The following is a 21,198-nucleotide window of genomic DNA, read 5'->3' on the forward strand; positions in this document are numbered from 1 at the left end:
AGAGGACGCGGTTAGAAGGAAGAAGGAAAGGTACTGGATGGGGTAAACGGTGCTGGGCTGCCTTTTACCTTGACCAGTTTACTGCGGAAGAAGCCCCCTCGGGATTTCTTGCTGTCCACCGCCCTGGTTTTAACCCCCAGGTGCTTCATGAAGTAGGCCACTGCCGAAAAGATGGACTGGCTAAAAAAAAAAAATAATAATAAAAAAAACATGCAAGAGAGAAAGCGGTAAAAATCACATCAAGCGGAAGCAAATCAAGCATGTCCAGTTGCATGATGCTTGCAAAAATCTCCAGGTCTCCGTCTAGCTAGCTGTCTAGCTCGCCGTCTCGCTAGCTCTCTAGCTCGCCAATCATGCTATCTCTCTAGCTCGCCAAGCATGCTAGCTCTCTAGCTCTCCATCTAGCCATCTGTCTAGCTCTCTATCTCTCCATCTAGCTAGCTCTGTAGCTCGCCATCTAGCTAGCTGTTTCGCTCTCCATCTAGCTCGCTCTCTAGCTGTCCACCTAGCTATCTATCTATCTAGCTAGCTCTCTATCTAGCTCTCTATGTAGCTCTCAAGCTAGCTAGGCCTCTCGCTATCTAGCTAGCTCTCCCGTTCTCTATATTAAGCTAGCCATCTGGCTGTCAAGCTAGCCATCTATCTAGCTCTCTGTAGATTGATCGACAAAATGAGTCAAATTAGGGGCCCAATGAAATTATTCTTGGCAAACGGAACCTTGTATGAATGCACACAATGCACACAACTAAACTCATTTGAACAATAATTATTTATTAATTTATGAAAAAAAAAAATAATCATTTAAAATTAATTTATTAATTTATTATTTTGCATGCAAGAGGACATGAAATTATGAGAGACATTTTTTTTCATGTGTAAGATGTAATTTGACCTCCGTCAAATTCATCAACAGCACACAAATCCCCACCCAACCCCCCAAAAAACGTCATTGAAATTCTTGCAAAACATATCGAACTCACCATTTCTCCTCATCCGAGACAATGCTTGGTCTGAAAAGAGAAGAAAATGCAGTTTGTTGAGCTTATTTATCTTTTATTTTTTTAAAGTAGACTCACCGCTTGCTTTTAAGTAGCATGTTTCCTTTCTCGTGTGCGAATGAGTAACAACAACAAAATTAGTCTTTTGGGTCGATGGAACTTAAAGCGATTGCGCCTGTCGTGATTTGAATCAAAGCGGACAAAAGATAGCGGACAAATATCACGCTTAAAGGACAACCGATGTCACTTTGTTTCCTAACTGACATCAGAAAAACGTTTTATAGCATATAAAATACCCAAAACACGCAGTATGATATTTTTATTCAAATGCAAAACACCAATAAAAATGACTTAAAGTGTCCAATATCTGCAAAAAATTGAGCTGCGAATTGGGCATTTTCAGAAAGTCCCGCCCCCAGTTCGTGACGTCACGCCAAGACGTCTTGCATTGCTGGAGACTCAAAACAATGGCTTTAGATTCGGAGAATATGCTTTCTTGTTACACATCCAGTTATGAATATGATTCAAATAGTTCTGAAGAGGAAAGCATACATGTTTGCAATCGATTAAAGAATTTATTCCGTGCCATTTTGAGGCAACATTGGGGGGAAATGTCTCACCAAAAAAGAGGCAGAAAATGGCCACCATTTATTTATTTTAATCAGCCCGTTTCCACAGGCTGATAAATTCCTTACATGGAGCTTGGATGCCCTCTTCTGGCTCTTTCTGGTGCAACATGAGGTTTTCAGACCAAACAAGCATTGATGTGATGGAAGGCCTGCTACAATGTGTCCTTTTTTTTTTTCGGTCGGGGGCGTTCCTTCAGTGACGTCACGTACGGACTCGTCATCAACTCAAAAACAAGACTTGGAAGGTGGAATCTTTGCAAAATACGCTCAGTAGAACTCATTTGAAGCGATTTTACAAATTATGGACGCAACTTGTCCAGACACGTCGGTTGTCCTTTAAAGGACAACCGGCGGCGCTAATAGCTAGCGGATAGATAGCTAAAAGCTAGCGGATAGATAGCTATTAGCTAGGGAATAGATCGCTAATACCAAGCGAATAGATAGCTAATAGCTAGATAGCTATATAGCTAATACAGTAGCTGCTAGCTAAATAGCCAGCTGGATAACAAGATAGCCAACTAATAGATTTTCAAGACGTCTTGAATGAGGTCAACTGAAGATGCATATGGATGGATTGCCGACATCTGCTCAATTAATAATAATAAAATATTTTATTTTCAAGCTAAATTTTCACTAAATACTTTCCAACAAACATCGACTCAGCTATTATTTCGTCACTTTTCCTTGTGGGGGTGAAAAAAATGAAACCTTTTCTTTTTTTAGGAAAATGGTGGTTGCTTTCTTGAAAAACGGTGACAAGCCTGCTTCCCATTGGCCACATGCCAGCTCGAGAGTATTATTGCCAGCGTGGCACCGCATGCGGCCCGCTGCGTGTAACCACAGCCCCACCTCGCCCCCCACCCCAATCATAAATCCGCTGTGTAATACGTTTCATAACGCCTGTGATGTGACACGCTGAAAACCCAAGCAAAAAGATTAAGGCAAAGTCTGGACTTTTATTTTGTTTGGCTTTGTTTTAAATACGCTAACGTTGAAAGCAGCGTTGCTAATCCAAAATAGGAGATTTTATCATCTAAATTTAGAATCTAATTCTAACCACCCTTTACAACACAAAAGAATCGAATTCTAACCAGCCTTTACAACACAAACTAGCAGCTAATAGACAGCAAATTGATAGCAAATAGATAGCCAGCTAGGTAGCCAGCTAGATAGCAAATGGATAGCAAATGTGTACAGTATTAGAAATTTTCACTCTTCCTAAAATTTTACCTGTTTTTTGGGGGGTTGGGAAAATTTTTGAAATCTGAAAGGGATTCATGGCACTCACTGCGTCTCCGACATTTTGTCCAGGAGGTTCTCGGCGACCGACTTCGCCTTCATCTCCAAAGGGATGCGGTCGGTGGGGTAGTGGCTCTCTACGTCGATCAACTCCGCCTCGTTGGGCGTCATTCCCATCTTGCGTTTTTTCCTGAAGTCCTCCAGCTGCTTGGCCACTTCGGACGCCTGCTCCAACTGGACCTCGTAGGCAAATCGTCTTTGGATATCTTCCGATAGCATGTCCGGACGCGTCCGGTCTGAGGCGGAGTCGGTACGTTAAGGTTGCGATATAGAAATAAAATAATAATTATAAAAAATAATTATATAAGTACAGTAATACCTTGGCTTATGAATTTATTTGTTTCCCAGACTGAGTGTGTAAGGCGAAGTGTGTATCCCAAAAATGAATTTCCCATAGGAAACCATTAAAATGAGAATAATCCGTTCCCAGGTCCCTATAAAACATAATTTTCTAAGCCTTAATACTACACAAAATATACCTTATTTCATGTATAATAAATGTGCTATGGTATTATAATTAAATAAATAAACTGTACAGTATAAAAAAGTTGTTTTATTTACCTTTGTGATGGTCGTTGATGGCTTGATGGTTTGGAGTCCTCAGCATTAAACACTTGATGAGGAACGTAACCTTCTTTTACCATCTTGAGGAATGATCCCTTGTAGCTGCTTTCTCTGCGATAATTTTATCTAGTTCCTCATCAATTGTGTTCTGTGTAGCTGGATTCATAGCTTTTTGCATCAAGTGTACAGATGACTTGCGCGCGTTGTTTGTGGAGCCTGATTGATGGCATATTTTAACCTTGCAGTCTACACTCTGCTTTTGAACTATCAAAGTTGAAACTCTCTCACTGTCATCTGCCTGTCTCTTTAATATTTAAACCACCTCCCCTCACTGCTGCGTTCTTGACCAATCATGTGGCTTTAACCGAAGACTCGGGGCGGGGAATAGAGGCTAAAAAAAAGTCGGCAGCCATTTTCTTTTTGGAGAACGGCTTCACTCTCTCTCTGTGCTTCATTCTCTCTCTGTCTGTAAATCCCACCTCACATCACTGCTGCGTTCTTGACCAATCACGTGGCTTTAACCAAAGACTGGGGGAGAGGAAAAGAGGACAAAAACAGTCTGCTGCCATTTTCTTGTTAGAACGGCCTCGTTCGCAAACGACATGTCACTCATTGTGGCAACTCCGTGTGTATCCCGAAAAATAGTTCATATGCCAAGATAAATTTTTTCATAAATTTAACGTTTGTAAACCAAAATGTTTGTAAGCCATGGGGTTCATAAACCGAGGTATCACTGTATATTATAATGATAAATATAATCTTATTATAAAATAATAGGAAATACTGTAATAATTTGCACAAACGAGTCCTGCTTACCCAGTTCAGTGGCAATGACTGGAGGTACTGAGACTCTGAGGATCTGCAATGACAAGACAGTTGAGAGTGACTCAATATGACCACCAGGGGTCGCTTCGAAACTACAAATGACCATCGATTAGTCACGAGGTGAATTTTGAAGTCCAATCAGGAAAAGAATGGCAGTTGAAAAAAAGAACAAGCTAGGTTTCTCACAGATCCAAACAGGAAGTTGTCAGCTCGCATAGACTAAACGGAGGAGAATATACCGCATCCGCGTGGAGGTTGAGCTCATTTTACTGCACTAAAAATGAGTCATGTACTGGAAAATGTCATTTTTAGTTGCAATAATAATACACACGTTGGTACCCTGATTTACAAGTTAAATTCAGCCTGTGACTCAGCTCTTAACTCAATTTATTCGCGCCATCTCCCACTGAAAGTAATGGGGAAAAAAAAAACAGATTTTTGCAAAATGTTTCAATTCAGAAAATTGCATAATCAAGCAAAAAATAAATAATAATAATAATACATTTCATTTATAAGAGCCTTTCAAAACTCTCAAGGTCACTTTACAGTCATAGGATAAGTTTTTCTGCAGGCGAGCAGCGGCAGCCACACGCGCCAGCGTTCACTCAACCCGGAAGTAACTCAAATAGATAGAAAGCAAGCTAATATCGCGCTAATTGCTAGTCAGCTAGATAGCTAGCCAGATAGATAGCTAATAGCTCGCTAATATAGCTTTTAACAGTGTTGCTTGCAGGTAAGTGGACATTCTCAAAAACAAAGCTGGTCAAACATTCCTGTTTTCAATGTGCACTTTTCATACAAATATGTTTTTTTAAAGAATTGGAGTGATTTTTCTAATTTTGGTTGTATGAGATTTTTCACATGTTCATCTTCAATTCATGTAGTTTTTAAGAGCAGTTTTTTAGTCTTGATTAGTTTTTTTTTTGGGAACGAAACGCATAGTTTTTATTCGTTTTAGTCTTTGTTTAATTCTTGTTTAGGGTTGGGCTATTTGTAGAGTGCATGTTTAAAAACAAGTAACTAGCAGTAAGTATTGCATAATAAAGTAAACTACAATTCTCAAACGACTGTTTGCGGTATTTTCTTCATTGTGTAAATGCTGCAATACCAAAATAAAGGCATTTCAAATTTTGTGCTCACCCGCACAAAAAAAAAAAAAAATCCTGTGGCTGTAAAGTGTCCTTGAGAGTTTTGAAAGGCGCTTATAAATTAAATGTATTAGTATTATTATTATTATTATTATTATTTTCCTTTCGGCTTTTTCGCCACAGTGAATCAATGTCCTAATCGGGTTTTGTGTTGGTTGTGTATTATTAATAATAATACTAATAATAATAATAATAACACTAATAACAACAACAACAACAATAATAATAATAATAATAATAATAATAATAATAATAGCCTTGTACCTCACGGAAGCTTCCTACTTACTGCGCCCTTGTCCAAAAAGGTGTTGTGGAATTCCACAAACTGCTTCTTGGTTTCTTTGGCATTGAGGTTCTTCAAGAGGTCGGCGTGGAGGTAACAAAGCTGAAAAGGGACACACGGGGATGTTGTTTTGTTTTGTGTGGGTTGTGTAAACACATTCAAATGGCATCAACACGAGTTAGCATGGAAAAAAAAATAATTCGACCAAACAAACGTGGCTTGACGTGAGCCACCGTGAGAAAGGGGAAATGATGCCTGTGTATCGGATCGAATGGGGGTTTCACTGGCGCGTTTACAAACGTTTGTAACCCCCCCCCCCTGAAAAAAAAAAAAGAAAAAGGTGGTGAAATCCTGCGCGAATAGATAAGTGAACGCCGGGGGGGCAACAGCTGTAGTTTGTTATCATTCGAGCGCACACATTGATGAGTTAGTTTACTCCTGGGCTGGTTGAAATCGTCACTCATTCGATGATAAAATGGAGGTCATATTTGTGTTAAGTGTTTATGAGTATTAGCCGCCCTTGCAAATAAATAGATAGCGAGATAGGAACCAGAAAGAGATCCATGATTTATCCCAACAATCCTCCCTCCCCAAAAATAGATAACAAGATAGCTAGATAATGAGATAGCAATAGATAGGTAGCTAGATAGCTTGATAGATAGCGATATAGCGACATAGCTAGATAGATAGCTCGATAGGTAGCTAGATACATAGCTAGACAGATAGATAGATGGCTAGATAGCTAGATAATGAGATTGTGAGATAGCTAGATAATCAGATCGTGAGATAGCAAGATAGCTAGCTAGATAAATATAATTTAATTAGCAATAATATAATTATATAAACATAAGCTCTCGATTTCCTATGTAGCTGGATAGCTATCTATCTATCTATCTATCTATCTATCTATCTATCTATCTATCTATCTATCTCTCTTGTCACATCAAAAATGTTTCAAAACGGGTGAAAATAGTTTCATTGGTTAACAAATACATATACAGTAAAGTCTCGTTATATCGATATTGGATATATCGATAGTCCCGGTTATAGCGATACTATTTCTATGCACGCACAGAGAAAATTACATGGAAACAGGGTCGGATATATCGATAGTCCCGGTTATATCGATATTTTTTCGGACTCCCTTGAATATCGATATAACGAGACTTTACTGTATATATATAAATCTGCCAGAAAAATAAATAGATAAATAAATCAAATAAAACAAGTACATCTGCCTCTAAATCGAAAGCCAAAAGTGAAGGTAAGCGTAGCCTGACGACGTCTCACCAGCGGCGCCGGATCAAACTGGAGGATGACATGCTGCATGAAGACCAGCAGGTGGGCAGGCCGCTCCTTCAGCATTTCAATGCTACTAAAAGAGCACTGCTCGTCCACCACCTCGTTCAGATCGTTCTCAAAGTCCTCATCTTCGGCCCCGATGATGTTCATGGCTGCGTCCGAGCACCGAGCCCTAAACGCGCCCTGCTACACACACACACAAAGACAACAACGTACACCCATTTATTATTTATTTTTGATTGCGTGGCTTGAGGAGCCCGCGATGAGAAGAAAGGAGCGTCAGCGTAGAGCGCTGATGCGTATATGGAACTGCCGCGGCTCGGAATTGAAGCGGATTAACGTGGGATTAATGTGGGCCAAGGTATCACTGTATAACAGTTTTCCAAATACAGTAAAGTCTCGTTATATCGATATCGGATATATCGATAGTCCCGGTTATATCGATACTATTTCTATGCACGCACGGAGAAAATTACATGCAAACAGGGTCGGATATATCGATAGTCCCGGTTATATCGATATTTTTTCGGACTCCCTTGAATATCGATATAACGAGACTTTACTGTATAAGGCCCAGCACATTATAAGGCACTAAAATAGAGGCTGGTATTACAGACTACTTTGTCGACAGTGCACCAGCGTATTAAGTGTAGGGACATATTTTGAAGAAAATTAAAGGACAACCGACGTCACTTTTTTGTTTTTTAACCGACACCAGAAAAACGTTTTATAGCATCTAAAATACCCAAAACACGCAGTATGATATTTTTAGTCAAATGCAAAACACCAATAAAAATGACAAAATCTGCAAAAAATCTGCAAAAAATTGAGCTGCGAATTGGGCATTTTCAGAAAGTCCCGCCCCCAATTCGTGACGTCATCGAATGAATCAGCCCATTTCCACAGGCTGATACATTCCTTCCATGGGGCTTGACTCCCTCTGCTGGCGGCTTTTGGATGTAACACAAGGGTTTCAAAAAAACAGTACAGAAAAATACATTGACGTGATGGAAAGACGCTACAATGCGTCTTTTTTACGGTCAGGAGGCGGTCCTTTTCTGACGTCACGTGAGGACTCGTCACCAACTCAAAAACAAGACTTCCTGAATGTTCAGAGCGAGTCTTAAAATGTAAAATATGGTTATATGCAGTGGAATTGTATTAAAATATGCCCAGTAGAAGTCATTTGAAGCCATTTTAAAAATTATGGACACGACTTGTCTGGAGACGTCGGTTGTCCTTTAAGGCTTTTGGGTGCGCCTTATGCACCGGAAAATACGTTACTCAGGTTTCATTTAGTTGCTTGCTTAAAAAAAAAACAGAGGGTGAAACATTCCTCCAGTCAAAAAAAAAAAAAAAAAAAAAAACGACACAGAACAGCCCCAATGAAACTACCTCACGCAGGAGTAAACGCAACGAGGAACGCCAATTCCTTACGGGAACGAAACGGCGTCACTACAGCCGACCCTCTTTCGCGGTTGAATTATCTCATTTTAATTGCACGCCGAGGTCATCGCTCCGTGCGGCTATGCGATATGCGTGGGTTGCCAACGGAGGCCTTCGGGCCGAGCGAAACGAGCCTTTTGTGGTAACGTCAAGAGACTGCGGGGCTGAGCGTATGTGTGTTATATGTGTTTGCCTTATAAATGACTTCCCGAGTGGTTCCAGCTCATTAAGCGCTCATTGTGTAAGGGCGTTGTGTTGCCGGAACACTGACTAACAAGGCAGGGTTGGTCGTTCGGGTAGCCTAAATAGGGAAGATTACAAAAAAAAAACATGCAATCTGACGTGAAAATTGCACAAACGGCTGATCAATATATCTGGTTACGCAATTTATAATGTTGGTTGTATAATGAGTATAATTGGCTGCAAAGTTAATCAAATTGGCCGTTCAATGTGATCTGAAAATATAATAATAATAATAATAAGAAGAAGAAGAAGAATCATCATCATAATAATAATAATAATACATTTCATTCATAAGCGCCTTTCAAAAACTCAAGGTCACACTTTAGAGTCACAGGATATGTAATTAAATAGATAGAAAGCTAGCCAGTTAGCTAATAGATAGCTATGGGATTGTGAATAATTGTCTAGCGCTAATAGATATAGCTAGATAGCTATATAGCTAATAGATGTAGCTAGATAGCTATATCACTATTAGATGTAGCTAGATAGCTAATAGCTAGCTAGTCAATAGATAGCTAATGGATAGCAAATATAGAGGCATACCAGACCATATATGACTAGAATTAAAAAAAAAATACAAAGCATAAAAAAACTCCTTTCAAAAACTCAAGGTCACTTTAGAGTCACAGGATATGTAATTAAATCGATACAAAGCTAACCAGTTAGCTAATAGATAGCTAATGGATAGTGAATAATTATCTAGCTAGCTATCTGGCTACCTAGATAGCTTTATAGCTAATAGATGTAGCTAGATAGCTATATAGCTAATAGATATGGCTATATAGCTAATAGATGTAGCTAGATAGCTAATAGCTAGCTAGCCAATGGATAGCTAATGGATAGCAAATATAGAGGCATACCAGGCCATATGTGACTAGAATTAAAAAAAAAATACAAAGCAGGGGAATAAACAAACAAACAAACAAATAAATACATAAATAAATACTAGTTGGGAAAGTTACTAACTTTGCAATGAAATTCGTAGCAAAATGTCTAGTTCAATCTGCTACTTTATCATTTATCATTTTACTTATGGTTTTATTGCTATGTGCTTTGTTTTTATTGTTTTTATTGTAAAGTGTCCTTGGGTGTTTTGAAAGGCGCTTGAAATTAAATGTATTATTATAAAATTTGTTAAAATAGTCAATATTTTTTTTTACGTGGGCCGTAACATGCAAAAGATTGCTTGTTAAACTCAAATGTACCATTCCTTATAATAAAATTCTGTTACGTTAAACCACGTTTTTTTTTTTGCATTTGTAAATTCGATTGCAAACTTCCTGAAATTGCAAATTCAATAGATAAAACATTTGAAAAATATTACCCAAACTCAAAAAATATACACAAGGTACATAGATATGGACAAAAGTCACACAACGCTACAACTGCGCAGCAAAAATAAATAAATAAATACAAATAAAAAAACAAGTAAATACATAAATAAATAAATAAATAGATCAAAGTGACAAATTTGAAAATTTTGATTAAAATTCCTCAAATAGGTTGTAAAATCTGTAAAAATGGTAGTCATTTTTTTAGTGTGAAAAAATGAAAAGTTGTAAAATTAAGGAGATTTTGAGGGGAAACGGGGGGGTCAAAGGGAGTTCTTTTGCAACAAAGCTCGGACTGAGCGGGATGAGGGCGAAACCAAGCCATCGATCGAGCGAAAGAGAGAGAGAGATAGAGAGAGAGAAAGAGAGAGAGAGAGAGGAAGAATGCCTTCATTCATTGGCGGTCACTCGCGGTGCGTTTGCGGGTGGTTTTGGGAGCCGCTTGCGTGTGTAAGGTTAAACAAACCAAATCAAGCGCTACCCACGCCAACAAGGCCAAACAATAATGGCGGAGAGTTGGCAGTTGCAGTGCTAAGGATTTTAAGACAAAAACATTAGTACAGTAAAGTCTCGTTATATCGATATCGGATATATCGATAGTCCCGGTTATATCGATACTATTTCTATGCACGCACGGAGAAAATTACATGCAAACAGGGTCGGATATATCGATAGTCCCGGTTATATCGATATTTTTTCGGACTCCCTTGAATATCGATATAACGAGACTTTACTGTACATCCAAAAGATAGGCTGCCAATGAAAAACAAAGTAATGTAGTTTATTTAATACATTGTAAGAATGAAAATTGTAAAGAGCAGTACATTGGGGAGAGTAAACAAATTCTCAAAAAAAGACTATCAACATCGCAGGGATAATACTAGTGGGCCTCAATCGGCAGTACATACGCACCTAAAAGCTAGCAACCACTCATTTACGATAATGAGGTTAAAATCTTAGCGAAATAATATAGATGGTTTGAATGGGGAGTAAAAGAAGCGATTTTCATAAAACAGCTAAATCCTTCATTAAACCGATCTGGTAGGGTGAGGTTCAATTTGGATCGCTCGTACAACAGCCCGCTTAGGCAAAATACGATACTGATGAGGTGATACCGGTGGAAGTGGGGCAATCATGCCAGTCGTTAGTCAGAACAATAGGAACAATCAGTGGAGCGGCTGCAGGGGGTAGTCCAGATTTGGGAAAATGCTTAAATACGAAAAGACACGACTGGAAACAGCACAACAGGGGAAAAGTAATGAAAGGAAGCTAACATACAATTTGAAATTATTTAATATAAATAGAATTAACATTGATTCAGATATTTTTAGGCCAGCAGAGAAGGCCTTGCAGGCCCTGATGGCCCACCACAGGTTTTTATGACACTTCAAATGATGAAACCATAAAAACAGAGACTATCAAATAGTGATTGACGATACAACAAAAATAAATTTTTACATGCTGTTTGCCACACCCCCCCCCAAAAAAAAAAAAATCGCACACCGCGCAAGCTAATTCATCCAGACAGCTGTACCACGACGTGTAAAAAGTGAGTATCAGGTGTGTCGCATGGGCGACCGAGTGTGAACCTCAAGTCAGCTGTGGAGGTCAAAGGGTGGAAGCAAAGTGGGGAATGTTAGCCTAGTTAGCTTAGCGTCGTTAGCAAAATCTGACTTAATGGGAGCTTTGTACGAGGTGGCGGGTGAAAGGAAGGGGATAGTTTTGCTGCTCTCCCTGCCTGATGCATTCCAGTTCTTAGTAAGTGTCAGGTGGCATCAATCTAATGATAGCCATCAAGCGTATGTGTGTGTGTGTGTGTGTGTGTGTGTGCGTGTGTATTTTAGCGTTAAGACTATCCACGTATCTGGGAGGGGGCCATTGCAATGAGATTGTGGGGAGCCAGAGAGTGAGAAAGTGTGTGTGTGTGTGTGTGTGTGTGTGTGTGTGTGTGTGTGTGTGTGTGTGTGTGTGTGTGTGTGTGTGTGTGTGTGTGTGTGTGAAACAACTGTTCTTGAATGCAACATTCCTTCGTCCTCCAGGCCGCAGTCCAACACTACTTCGGAAGCAACGGAACAAAGGCGAAACAAATTAATTTGACATCTCCAAGGTTCTACAAACTCTCAGACGGTGAAAAAATAGATTTATTCTAATGATACACATCCGCTTCCTGTATGGGTAATGTGCCGGGTGAGATACGAGTGATCGATAGAACGAGTTTTTCTGAATATGAGTGAGTAGTTAATGTGTGTTGGTAGTCAACTGGGGTCATTTCACAGCAGGCAGCGTTTTTTATTGTTTTTTTGTTATTTTTTTTGTCGACGGTGAATAATTCTTCAAAGGAGATGCTAAATGCTACACGCATTTGAGGTTTGTTGGCAAGCTAAACGTCAAATGAGGAGAATTTGTCAGTGTGTAACGCAGACGTTGTCAAATAATGTATTAGCTAGCTAGCTAGCTTTCTATTTACTTGAGTTTCTTCCGGGTTGAGTGAATGCTGGCGCGTGTGGCTGCCGCTGCTCACCTACGCAAAAACCGATATTGTGACTGTCAAGTGACCTTGGGAGTTTTGAAAGGCGCTTATAAATGAAATGTATTATTATGATTTGTTATTATTATTATTATTATTATTATTATTATTATTATTTGACTAGAATGAGAAGGATGGAGCAGCACAACGAATTGGATCGCAACATTAACTCATAACGTACAAACTATAAAAAGTATGAATATGCAATTTTATGATTTATTTTTAAGTCATTCACAGAATTTATTCACTCAACCCGTAAGTAACTCAAATAGATAGGTTATCTAGCAAGCTAATAAATAGCTAATAGAGAACTAATAGTTATCTGGATAGCTATATAGCTCATAGATATAGCTAGATGGCTATCTAGCTAGCTAATAGATAGCTAGCCAGATAGCTATGTAGCTAGCTAATAGATAGCTAATAGAGCAACCCGGAAGTAAGTCATATAGATAAAAAGCTATATAGCTCGCTAATAACAAATAGCTAATAGATAGCTAATAGTTATCAAGATAGCTATCTAGCTAGCTATATAGCTCATAGATATAGCTAAATAGCTATATAGCTAATAGATAGCTAGCCAGAGAGCTATCTAGCTAGCTAATAGATAGCTAATGGATAGCAAATAGATAGAGGCATAACAAAGCAATGTTTTTCCTCCCCCGAGCGGGCAGCATTTACCCGTTGTACAGCAGCCCCCACTTCCATGCAGATAACTCCAGACCAATATAACTTAGTCATTAACTCTTTTTTTTCTGATGAAAAGGTTTCTAACGCTGCATTGAATGTGTATGTAGTCCAAAAACTCTAACCTATAATTTGAGTGACAATGACAAAAACCCTGGCACTGGAGTGGACACATTTTTTTTGCACATCATCTGGCAGTGAATGAGTTAAATGTATGACTATTTAATTTTATGATTTATTTGTAATCTGTCAGACAATATTAGCATGCCATTTCTTCTGATGCATTTTTTTTACTTTTTCAGATCAACGGGTGAAAACCGATTTGATAAGCAATTAAATTAGCTTAGTGTAAGGCTAATCTCCAACATCAAACTTTGTACAGCAGAAAGAAATATTTTCTTTCTTTTCGCCTCAAACCCCAAAAAAATGGCGCCCATGAAAATATTTCCAGGTGCACCTGGCCCATCATCGACACGTCGGGTCTCACAATGGAACCCACTTCCTGTCCTCTTGCGCTCAACCTGGGCGGTTTCACAAAAATAGCCCGGCGGTCACGACGGCTAATGGCCGCCTTGTACTTGCGGCGCTCATCCGGCCGCACGGGCTCATTAGCCACCAGTGGGGGGGGATTCCCAAAAAACACACACACACTACACACACACACATACGAGTTACAAAACGAAAGAACAGTTCTGGGGGAGTGGAAGGTGGTAAGGCGCACAGACAGGAAGTGGGCGTAATTTCCTGAGGAAGCTATCAGAGAATTTCCTCCCAGCGCCATCAGATGGGAGAAAGGGAAAGCCAGACAGAAGGAATGGAAGGACGGTTGGGGAGAGGGGGGGGGGGTAAGACGATAAGTATGGGAGCTAGCCTTAGCACTGATATGAGGAAGCGGCACAGGAAGGTGACACGACAACAAAAGAAGAAGCGCAGTGTGGCCTCAAGCGTCAAAATGGACATACAGTACATGAAATTAGCGACGTGCTAACCTTTTTCGGACACAAAATGAAAAACTAAAGGATGCAAGACCCACTGAATTACTTTAGGAGACAACCCCCCCCCCCCCCACTATCTATTGTTCGACTTGAAGACTGACAACTGATAAGAGTTGATATTTATTTGGACTAAAAGTGTAAAAATATATCAACAAATAGAGCTCCACTGGCTCCCGCTCAAATATAAAATCAACTTTCAAATTCTTCTTTGTCCATTTTGCGCTATACAATTAGTTATCTGGCTGGCTATCTGGCGGGCTACCTAGCGAGCACTTTATTTGCTATCTATTAGCTATGTAGCTGGCTCGCTAGCTAGCTAGCTAGCTATTAGATATCCTTATCCTATGACTGTAAATGTAATTTGTTCCTCCCTTCCCCAAGATGGCGGCGCGTGAACACCAGTGGCTCTCTCTCTCGCCTGGCAAATTGCCGTTTTCGTGTTTATTATGTTTGTGCCCGGGTCCGAGAGGACAGTGAATTTAATCTGTGCTATTTCTCATGCATATTAGCTTATTTGACAATAAAGCTGACTTTGTGACTTTAAAGTGAATGGCGCTTATGAATGACATTATTATTATTATTATTAATTATTATTATTATTATTATATCAAAAAATAATTAATATTGCATTTTACTCTATAATGAATATATACACAAATAATTCAGATTGCATTTCATTATATAATTAAAATAAATACATAATTCATATTGAATTTCATTATAGCATTAAAAATGTATAAAGTAACATAATAGCATATACAGACACGTAGGTGGCAGTCGTACTGGCAATATCAAAAAATGTCATTCATCAGATTGTTTTTTTTTTTGTTTTGTTTTATTTAATGTTCTGAAATATTTGCTATTGCGAGCTGTACTTAACTCATTCACTGCCATTCATAAATTTATTCAAGAATTTGAAAATCCGACGTTAAGCGCCATTCCCGAATTTATTCAGGTTTTGTTTTTTTCACACTTGGCTGCCGATAAAGCGCTGACCATGGCCTCTGGCAATGTTTTTTTTCTTTTCCACAAGCAGGCAGCATTTCCCTTTTTTCCATGTTAGCCCATTGTTCCAGCTTCAGCTGTTGTTAAAGCACTATATAAACCAATATTTATGTATTGGATTTTATTTTGTACAGTTGCCCCCATATCAAACTCATATAACTCCAAACCCATATAATTTAGGAATTAACTTTTTTTTCGGATGAAAGAAGAGAGTCTAAGGTTCTTTACGCACATTCTTTGCACATGTCCGGCAGTGAATGAGTTAACAGTTTAATAGACGTGTTGGAAAGTATGATATGATTCTGAAAATAAAGGACAACCGATGTCTCCAGACAAGTTGCGTCCATAATTTGTAAAATGGCTTCAAATGACTTCTACTGAGCGTATTTTACAAAAATTCCACCGCATATAGCTATATTTTACGTTTTAAGACTCGCGCTGAATATTCCGGAAGTCTTGTTTTTGAGTTGGTGACGAGTCCTCACCCAACGTCACTGAAGGAACGCCCCTGACCGAAAAAAGGACTCGTTGTAGCAGTCCTTCCATCACGTCAATGCATTTTGCTGTACTGCGTGTTTTGGGTATTTTAGATGCTATAAAACGTTTTTTCTGATGTCAGTTAGGAAACAAAAAAGTGACGTTGGCTGTCCTTTAAGTAGTTTTTACAGCTTTTAGGACAGATTACGACCCACACTCCAACCCCATCCCTTAGACTAAACACAGAGTGAGAGACAGAGGGAGTAAAAATCCAGGGGGTGGGTGGTCATCGCGGGCCGGGAAGGACACAAAAACAAGAGAGGAAGCAAAAAATAATAATAACAAGGCGGAGAAGGTCAAGTGCAGAAGGGAAAAAACATGGCGGAAAAAGAGACATCTGTATTTTTTTTTTTAGGGGGGGGGGGGGTGGCGTATGGGTGACTGTGAACAATGTTCTCTCTTTATAAACACACTAAACACTTCCACCGGGGGAACAAATGCTTTTTGGATGCAGCTGGCAAAGGTGACGTAAGCTAACACCTCAGTGAAAACACACTGCTGCCTCTTTGTGTGTGTGTGTGTGTGTGTGTGTGTGTGTGTGTTTCTGTTAATGTCTTTCTGTTCAGCATGCCATCACACAGCTACGATTACATAATAGCATCGGGCATGTTTTACACACTCGCTACGTGTCAGGTACAGTGTCATGCTTTGAGAAGTGAGCCAGGCTGTCTTTTTTTTTGCTTTGACATACAAGCACACACTTAAAGGACAATAATTTGTAAAATCACTTCAAATGACTTCTACTGAGCGTATTTTACAAAGATTCCACAGCATATAGCTATATTTTACGTTTTAAGACTCGCACTGAATATTCAGGAAGTCTTGTTTTCGAGTTGATGACGATGCCTGACGTGACGTCACTGAAGGAACGCCCATGATCGAGAAAGCAACACACAATGCATTTTGGGTACTTTGTTTGGTCTGAAAACTTCGTGTTGATAGGGAAATTAGAAGGAAAACACATAAATAAAGCAATAGTGAATCGTTGTGTGTTGCACCAAGACTACTATTTGATACTCGTTGACACAAATTCCTAGCAGACAAATCAGCCCATTTCCAACAGAGCTTCGGCGCCATCTTGTGCATTTTCTGTGACGTTACATTGGAGTCCTGACGGCTCGAATTGATACGGGAGGACTCGGAATATGAGGTTGAAAAACTTCTTTTGATTTGGATTAACGAAAAGCAGCTATCAGGGGACCGTGTGAGTGAGGGTATTATCGCAGAGAAAGCACGGCAACTTCACTCGGAGGCAACTACATCAAGGACCATCACAAAGGTAAATAAAACAAGTTTATTACAGTAAAGTCTGGTTATATCGATATCGGATATATCGATAGTCCCGGTTATATCGATACTATTTTTATGCACGCACGGAGAAAATTACATGCAAACAGGGTCGGATATATCGATAGTCCCGGTTATATCGATATTTTTTCGGACTCCCTTGAATATCGATATAACGAGACTTTACTGTATATAGTACAATTTATTTATTTAATTACAATACAATAGCACATTTATTATACATAAAATAATGTATATTTTGTGTAGTTTTAAGGCTAATCTAGTAGAAAATTATGTTTTATGGGAACCTGGCAACGGATTATTCTCATTTTTAATGGTTTCTTATGGGAAATAAATGTTTGGCAGAAGAACTTTTCGCCTTACACACACTTTCTGGGAACCAATTAAGTTAATAAGCTGAGGTATCACTGTATATCATTGAAAAAAACATAAGCGAACAAATACAGTAAAGTCTCGTTATATCGATATCGGATATATCGATAGTCCCGGTTATATCGATACTATTTCTATGCACGCACGGAGAAAATTACATGCAAACAAGGTCGGATATATCGATAGTCCCGGTTATATCGATATTTTTTCGGACTCCCTTGAATATCGATATAACGAGACTTTACTGTATAACAATCCAATAATTGGGAAGTGTTCACTTGACTGAACGACGTCGGCGCTACAATTTTTGAGGTTACATGTTTGAAGGCATAGAACAGAAATGTAAAGACTGGGAACAAACGAGAATACAGCCAAGCGACGGGCTATTTGAAAGTACCCCGCTCACGCAGAGTTGGAAAAAGTGAGGGGCAACACAAAACATCTTTCACAAGTGCAGCTGTTTCCTGTCTCGTGTGCTACGACGCTCCTGCTCCGGCTCACTGAACACTGAAGTAGCAGGAGCAACAGGAGCAGCAGCAGAAGCCAGGCTCTTGTCTGGTGAGTTCTGTGGCAATGTTTTTGTTCCACAAAGGGATCATTTTGAGAGTTGGAGGGGAAAAAATAGTATATTTTTGGTTTTTGCTAATTATATATAAAAAAAGAAAAACAATGGGGAAAAATGTTGGATATTTTTTGGGTATAAAATCTCATCGGTATTAAAAGTGAAAAAGCACTCATTTGGAGGTAAAGAAGTACGCGAGTTTTTGGTAAAAAAAAAAGTACATTTCAGTTAAAAAAACAGAATTTTTATGAAAAAAAATCATCTGTATTATAAGTGTAAAAACACTTATTTGGAGGTAAAAAAATTACACTTGAGAAACAAAAAACCGAGAAGAATTTTGTATATTTTGAGGTAAAAAAGGTACATTTGAGTTATAAAAAAAAAACATAATTTTGTATATTTTTTTGAAAAAATGTCAAATATATTAAAAGTATAAAATTAGTATTTTGGAGGTAAAAAAAAGTACATTTGCGTTGAAAAAAAAGACAGAAAATTTTTGTCACTCTCTGTCGTCTGCCTGTCTCTTTAATGTTTAAACCACCTCCCTTCACTGCTGCGTTCTTGACCAATCACGTGGCTTTAACCAAAGACTGGAGGCGGGGAATAGAGGACCAAAACAAGCCGGTTGCCATTGTCTTTTGGGAGAACGGCCTCGTTCGCGAACGTCACGTCACTCATTGTGGCAGCTCCTTGTGTGTCCCGGAAAATAGTTTGTATTCCAAGTTAAAATTTTCATAAATTTAAGGTTCGTAAACCAAAAAGTTCGTAAGCCAAGAGGTTCGTAAACCGAGGTATGACTGTACATTTGAGTAAAAAAAAAAACAAGAATTTTTGATATTTTCTGTAAAAAAAAATGTCATTGGTAATTAAAAGTTAAAAAGCACTCATTTGGAGGTAAAAATGTACAGTTGAATAAAAAATGAAATCATTGAGAAGAATTTTGTATATTTTTTTTGAAAAAATGTCATTTGAATTAAAAGTGAAAAAAAAAACACAATTTTGGAGGTAAAAAATAGATTTGGGTAACTAAAAAAAAACAAAAGAATTGTTGATTTTTTGAGGAAAAAGTCACCTGTATTGAAAGTGAAAAATCACTCTTTTGGAGGTAAAAAAAGTATATTTGAGTTAAAAAAAAATAAAAATCACTGGTTCATCTGGTTTGCCCACCTCGACCGAAAGAAGTCAGTGACTAAGATGTCATTCATCATTTCAGTCATGTTTTTTTTGGGTGTGGAGGATAAAGAATACATGCCTGGTCAGCACTGAAATCTCTCTCTTCATACATTGCTTCCTTTTCAAAACATTCAATACAGTAAAGTCTCGTTATATCGATATTCAAGGGAGTCCGAAAAAATATCGATATAACCGGGACTATCGATATATCCGACCCTGTTTGCATGTAATTTTCTCCGTGCGTGCATAGAAATAGTATCGATATAACCGGGACTATCGATATATCCGATATCGATATAACGAGACTTTACTGTATTTACCTTTGTGCTGCTTATTTGGAAGTGATTGGAGTTTACAAGCATGATAGAGTTTAAAAAAAAGGATCACTTCTATCTCAAGCCACCACTGTACCGGATCAAGAAGATCGTTTTTTTTGGGCTAAGGCCACGGAACAATACATTTAAATGACGGTCTATACGCTATTAATAATCATAAATTGTTATCTCCGCCAGGCTAGTTTGAGCTTCCAACCAGGCTGCAAAAATCAAAGTAACCAATTTTGCCACACTGGCTGCAAAATTCACAAATGTCCACAAAAACTATGAGTCTTTTTTTTTGCAAATTTTAATATCACTTTTTTTGACACCCCACCCCCTGAACCCCTCAGTGAATATCCAAACTCTCTCAACAAACGGCAGCTAACGTCCGCCCGTCTGTCCACGTGTTTGCCGCTGCTGACCGGCAGTATACAAAGCGCAAAGTTATCCCAGCAATCTCACCGCCACACTGACAGACGGCTAAAAACAAAGCATTGGCCACACGGTCGCCGCGTTGCTAGCACGGAGCTACATTGGGGGATGCTTCCGCGGTCCGATCAATGTCAACAGAGAGAGAAATTGACATTAAAAATAAGCTGATATTTTTTTCAGATATTGTTTCAAGTAAAAAAAAATGACACACACACATTGAAAATTGAGGTACAGAATATGGCTAGATAGCTAATAGCTCGCCATTGGTTATATGTTGTCGAGCTATCTAGTTGCGGGCTAGCTTTCTATCGATTTGAGTTACTTCCAGGTTGAATGAACGCTGGCGGTTGTGGCTGCCGCTGCTCACCCACTGAAAAACTTATGCTGTGACTGTAAAGTGACTTTGAGTTTTGAAAGGCGCTTATAAATTAAATGTATTATTATTATTATTATTATTATTATTATTATTATTATTATTAGGTTTTCCTTGCGGGGTGTGCCGATAAAGCGTTAGCCAGATGGTAACCGCCTTGTTTTGGTCTTCTATTCCCCGCCTCCAGTCTTTGGTTAAAGCCACGTGATTGGTCAAGAACGCAGCAGTGAGGCAGGATGGGGTTTACAGAGAGAGAGTGAAGCCGTTCTCAAAAAACAAAATGGCTTCCGACTTTTTTTTGTCCTCTATTCCCCGCCCCCATTCTTTGGTTAAAGCCACGTGATTGGTCAAGAATGCAGCAGTGAGGGGAGGTGGTTTAAACATTAATGAGAGAGGTAGACAACAGTGAGAGAATTTGAACTTTGATAGTTCAAAGGCAGAGTGTCGATTGCAAGGTTAAAATATCCCATCAATCAGACTCCACAAACAACCTGCACAAGCCATCTGCACACTTAATGCAAAAAGCTATCAACCCAGCTAAACAGACCACAATTGATGAGGAACAAGGTAAAATGATCGCAGAGAAAGCACCTACAAGGGATCATTCCTCAAGATGGTAAAAGAAGGTTACGTTCCTCATCAAGTGTTTAATGCTGAGGACTCCATTCCATCAAGCCATCAACGACCATCACAACGGTAAATAAAACAACTAATTATACAGTATTTCTTTTCATTATAATACAATATCAAATTTATTATGAATAAAATAAGTTATAGTTTGCGTAGTTTTAAGGCTTAGAAACATAGAAAGTAGAAAATTGTGATTTATGGGGGCCTGGGAACGG

The 21,198-nt window shown here is 38.8% G+C and overlaps 1 protein-coding gene across 5 annotated transcripts in view; it reads right to left on the reverse strand.

Moving 5' to 3' along the window:
- arhgef1 (Rho guanine nucleotide exchange factor 1) overlaps positions 1-21,198 on the reverse strand; it is a 48,853-nt gene that overhangs the window by 21,019 nt on the left and 6,636 nt on the right. For 4 of the 5 annotated variants that reach the window (XM_088998985.1, XM_088998986.1, XM_088998983.1 and 1 more), the window contains exons 2-7: positions 7,037-7,234; positions 5,750-5,848; positions 4,307-4,349; positions 2,916-3,162; positions 981-1,010; positions 69-180 (exon numbers count right to left, since the gene is read on the reverse strand). In XM_088998985.1, coding sequence (XP_088855111.1) covers positions 69-180; positions 981-1,010; positions 2,916-3,162; positions 4,307-4,349; positions 5,750-5,848; positions 7,037-7,234 — 729 coding nt within the window. The remainder of the gene's footprint in view (positions 1-68; positions 181-980; positions 1,011-2,915; positions 3,163-4,306; positions 4,350-5,749; positions 5,849-7,036; positions 7,235-21,198) is intronic. The other variant, XM_088998982.1, reaches the window with a different exon arrangement.

Source organism: Hippocampus bargibanti, linkage group LG06 (genome assembly GCF_051943395.1).
Source record: "Hippocampus bargibanti isolate YZ-2025 linkage group LG06, ASM5194339v1, whole genome shotgun sequence".
Classification (NCBI taxonomy): domain Eukaryota; kingdom Metazoa; phylum Chordata; class Actinopteri; order Syngnathiformes; family Syngnathidae; genus Hippocampus; species Hippocampus bargibanti.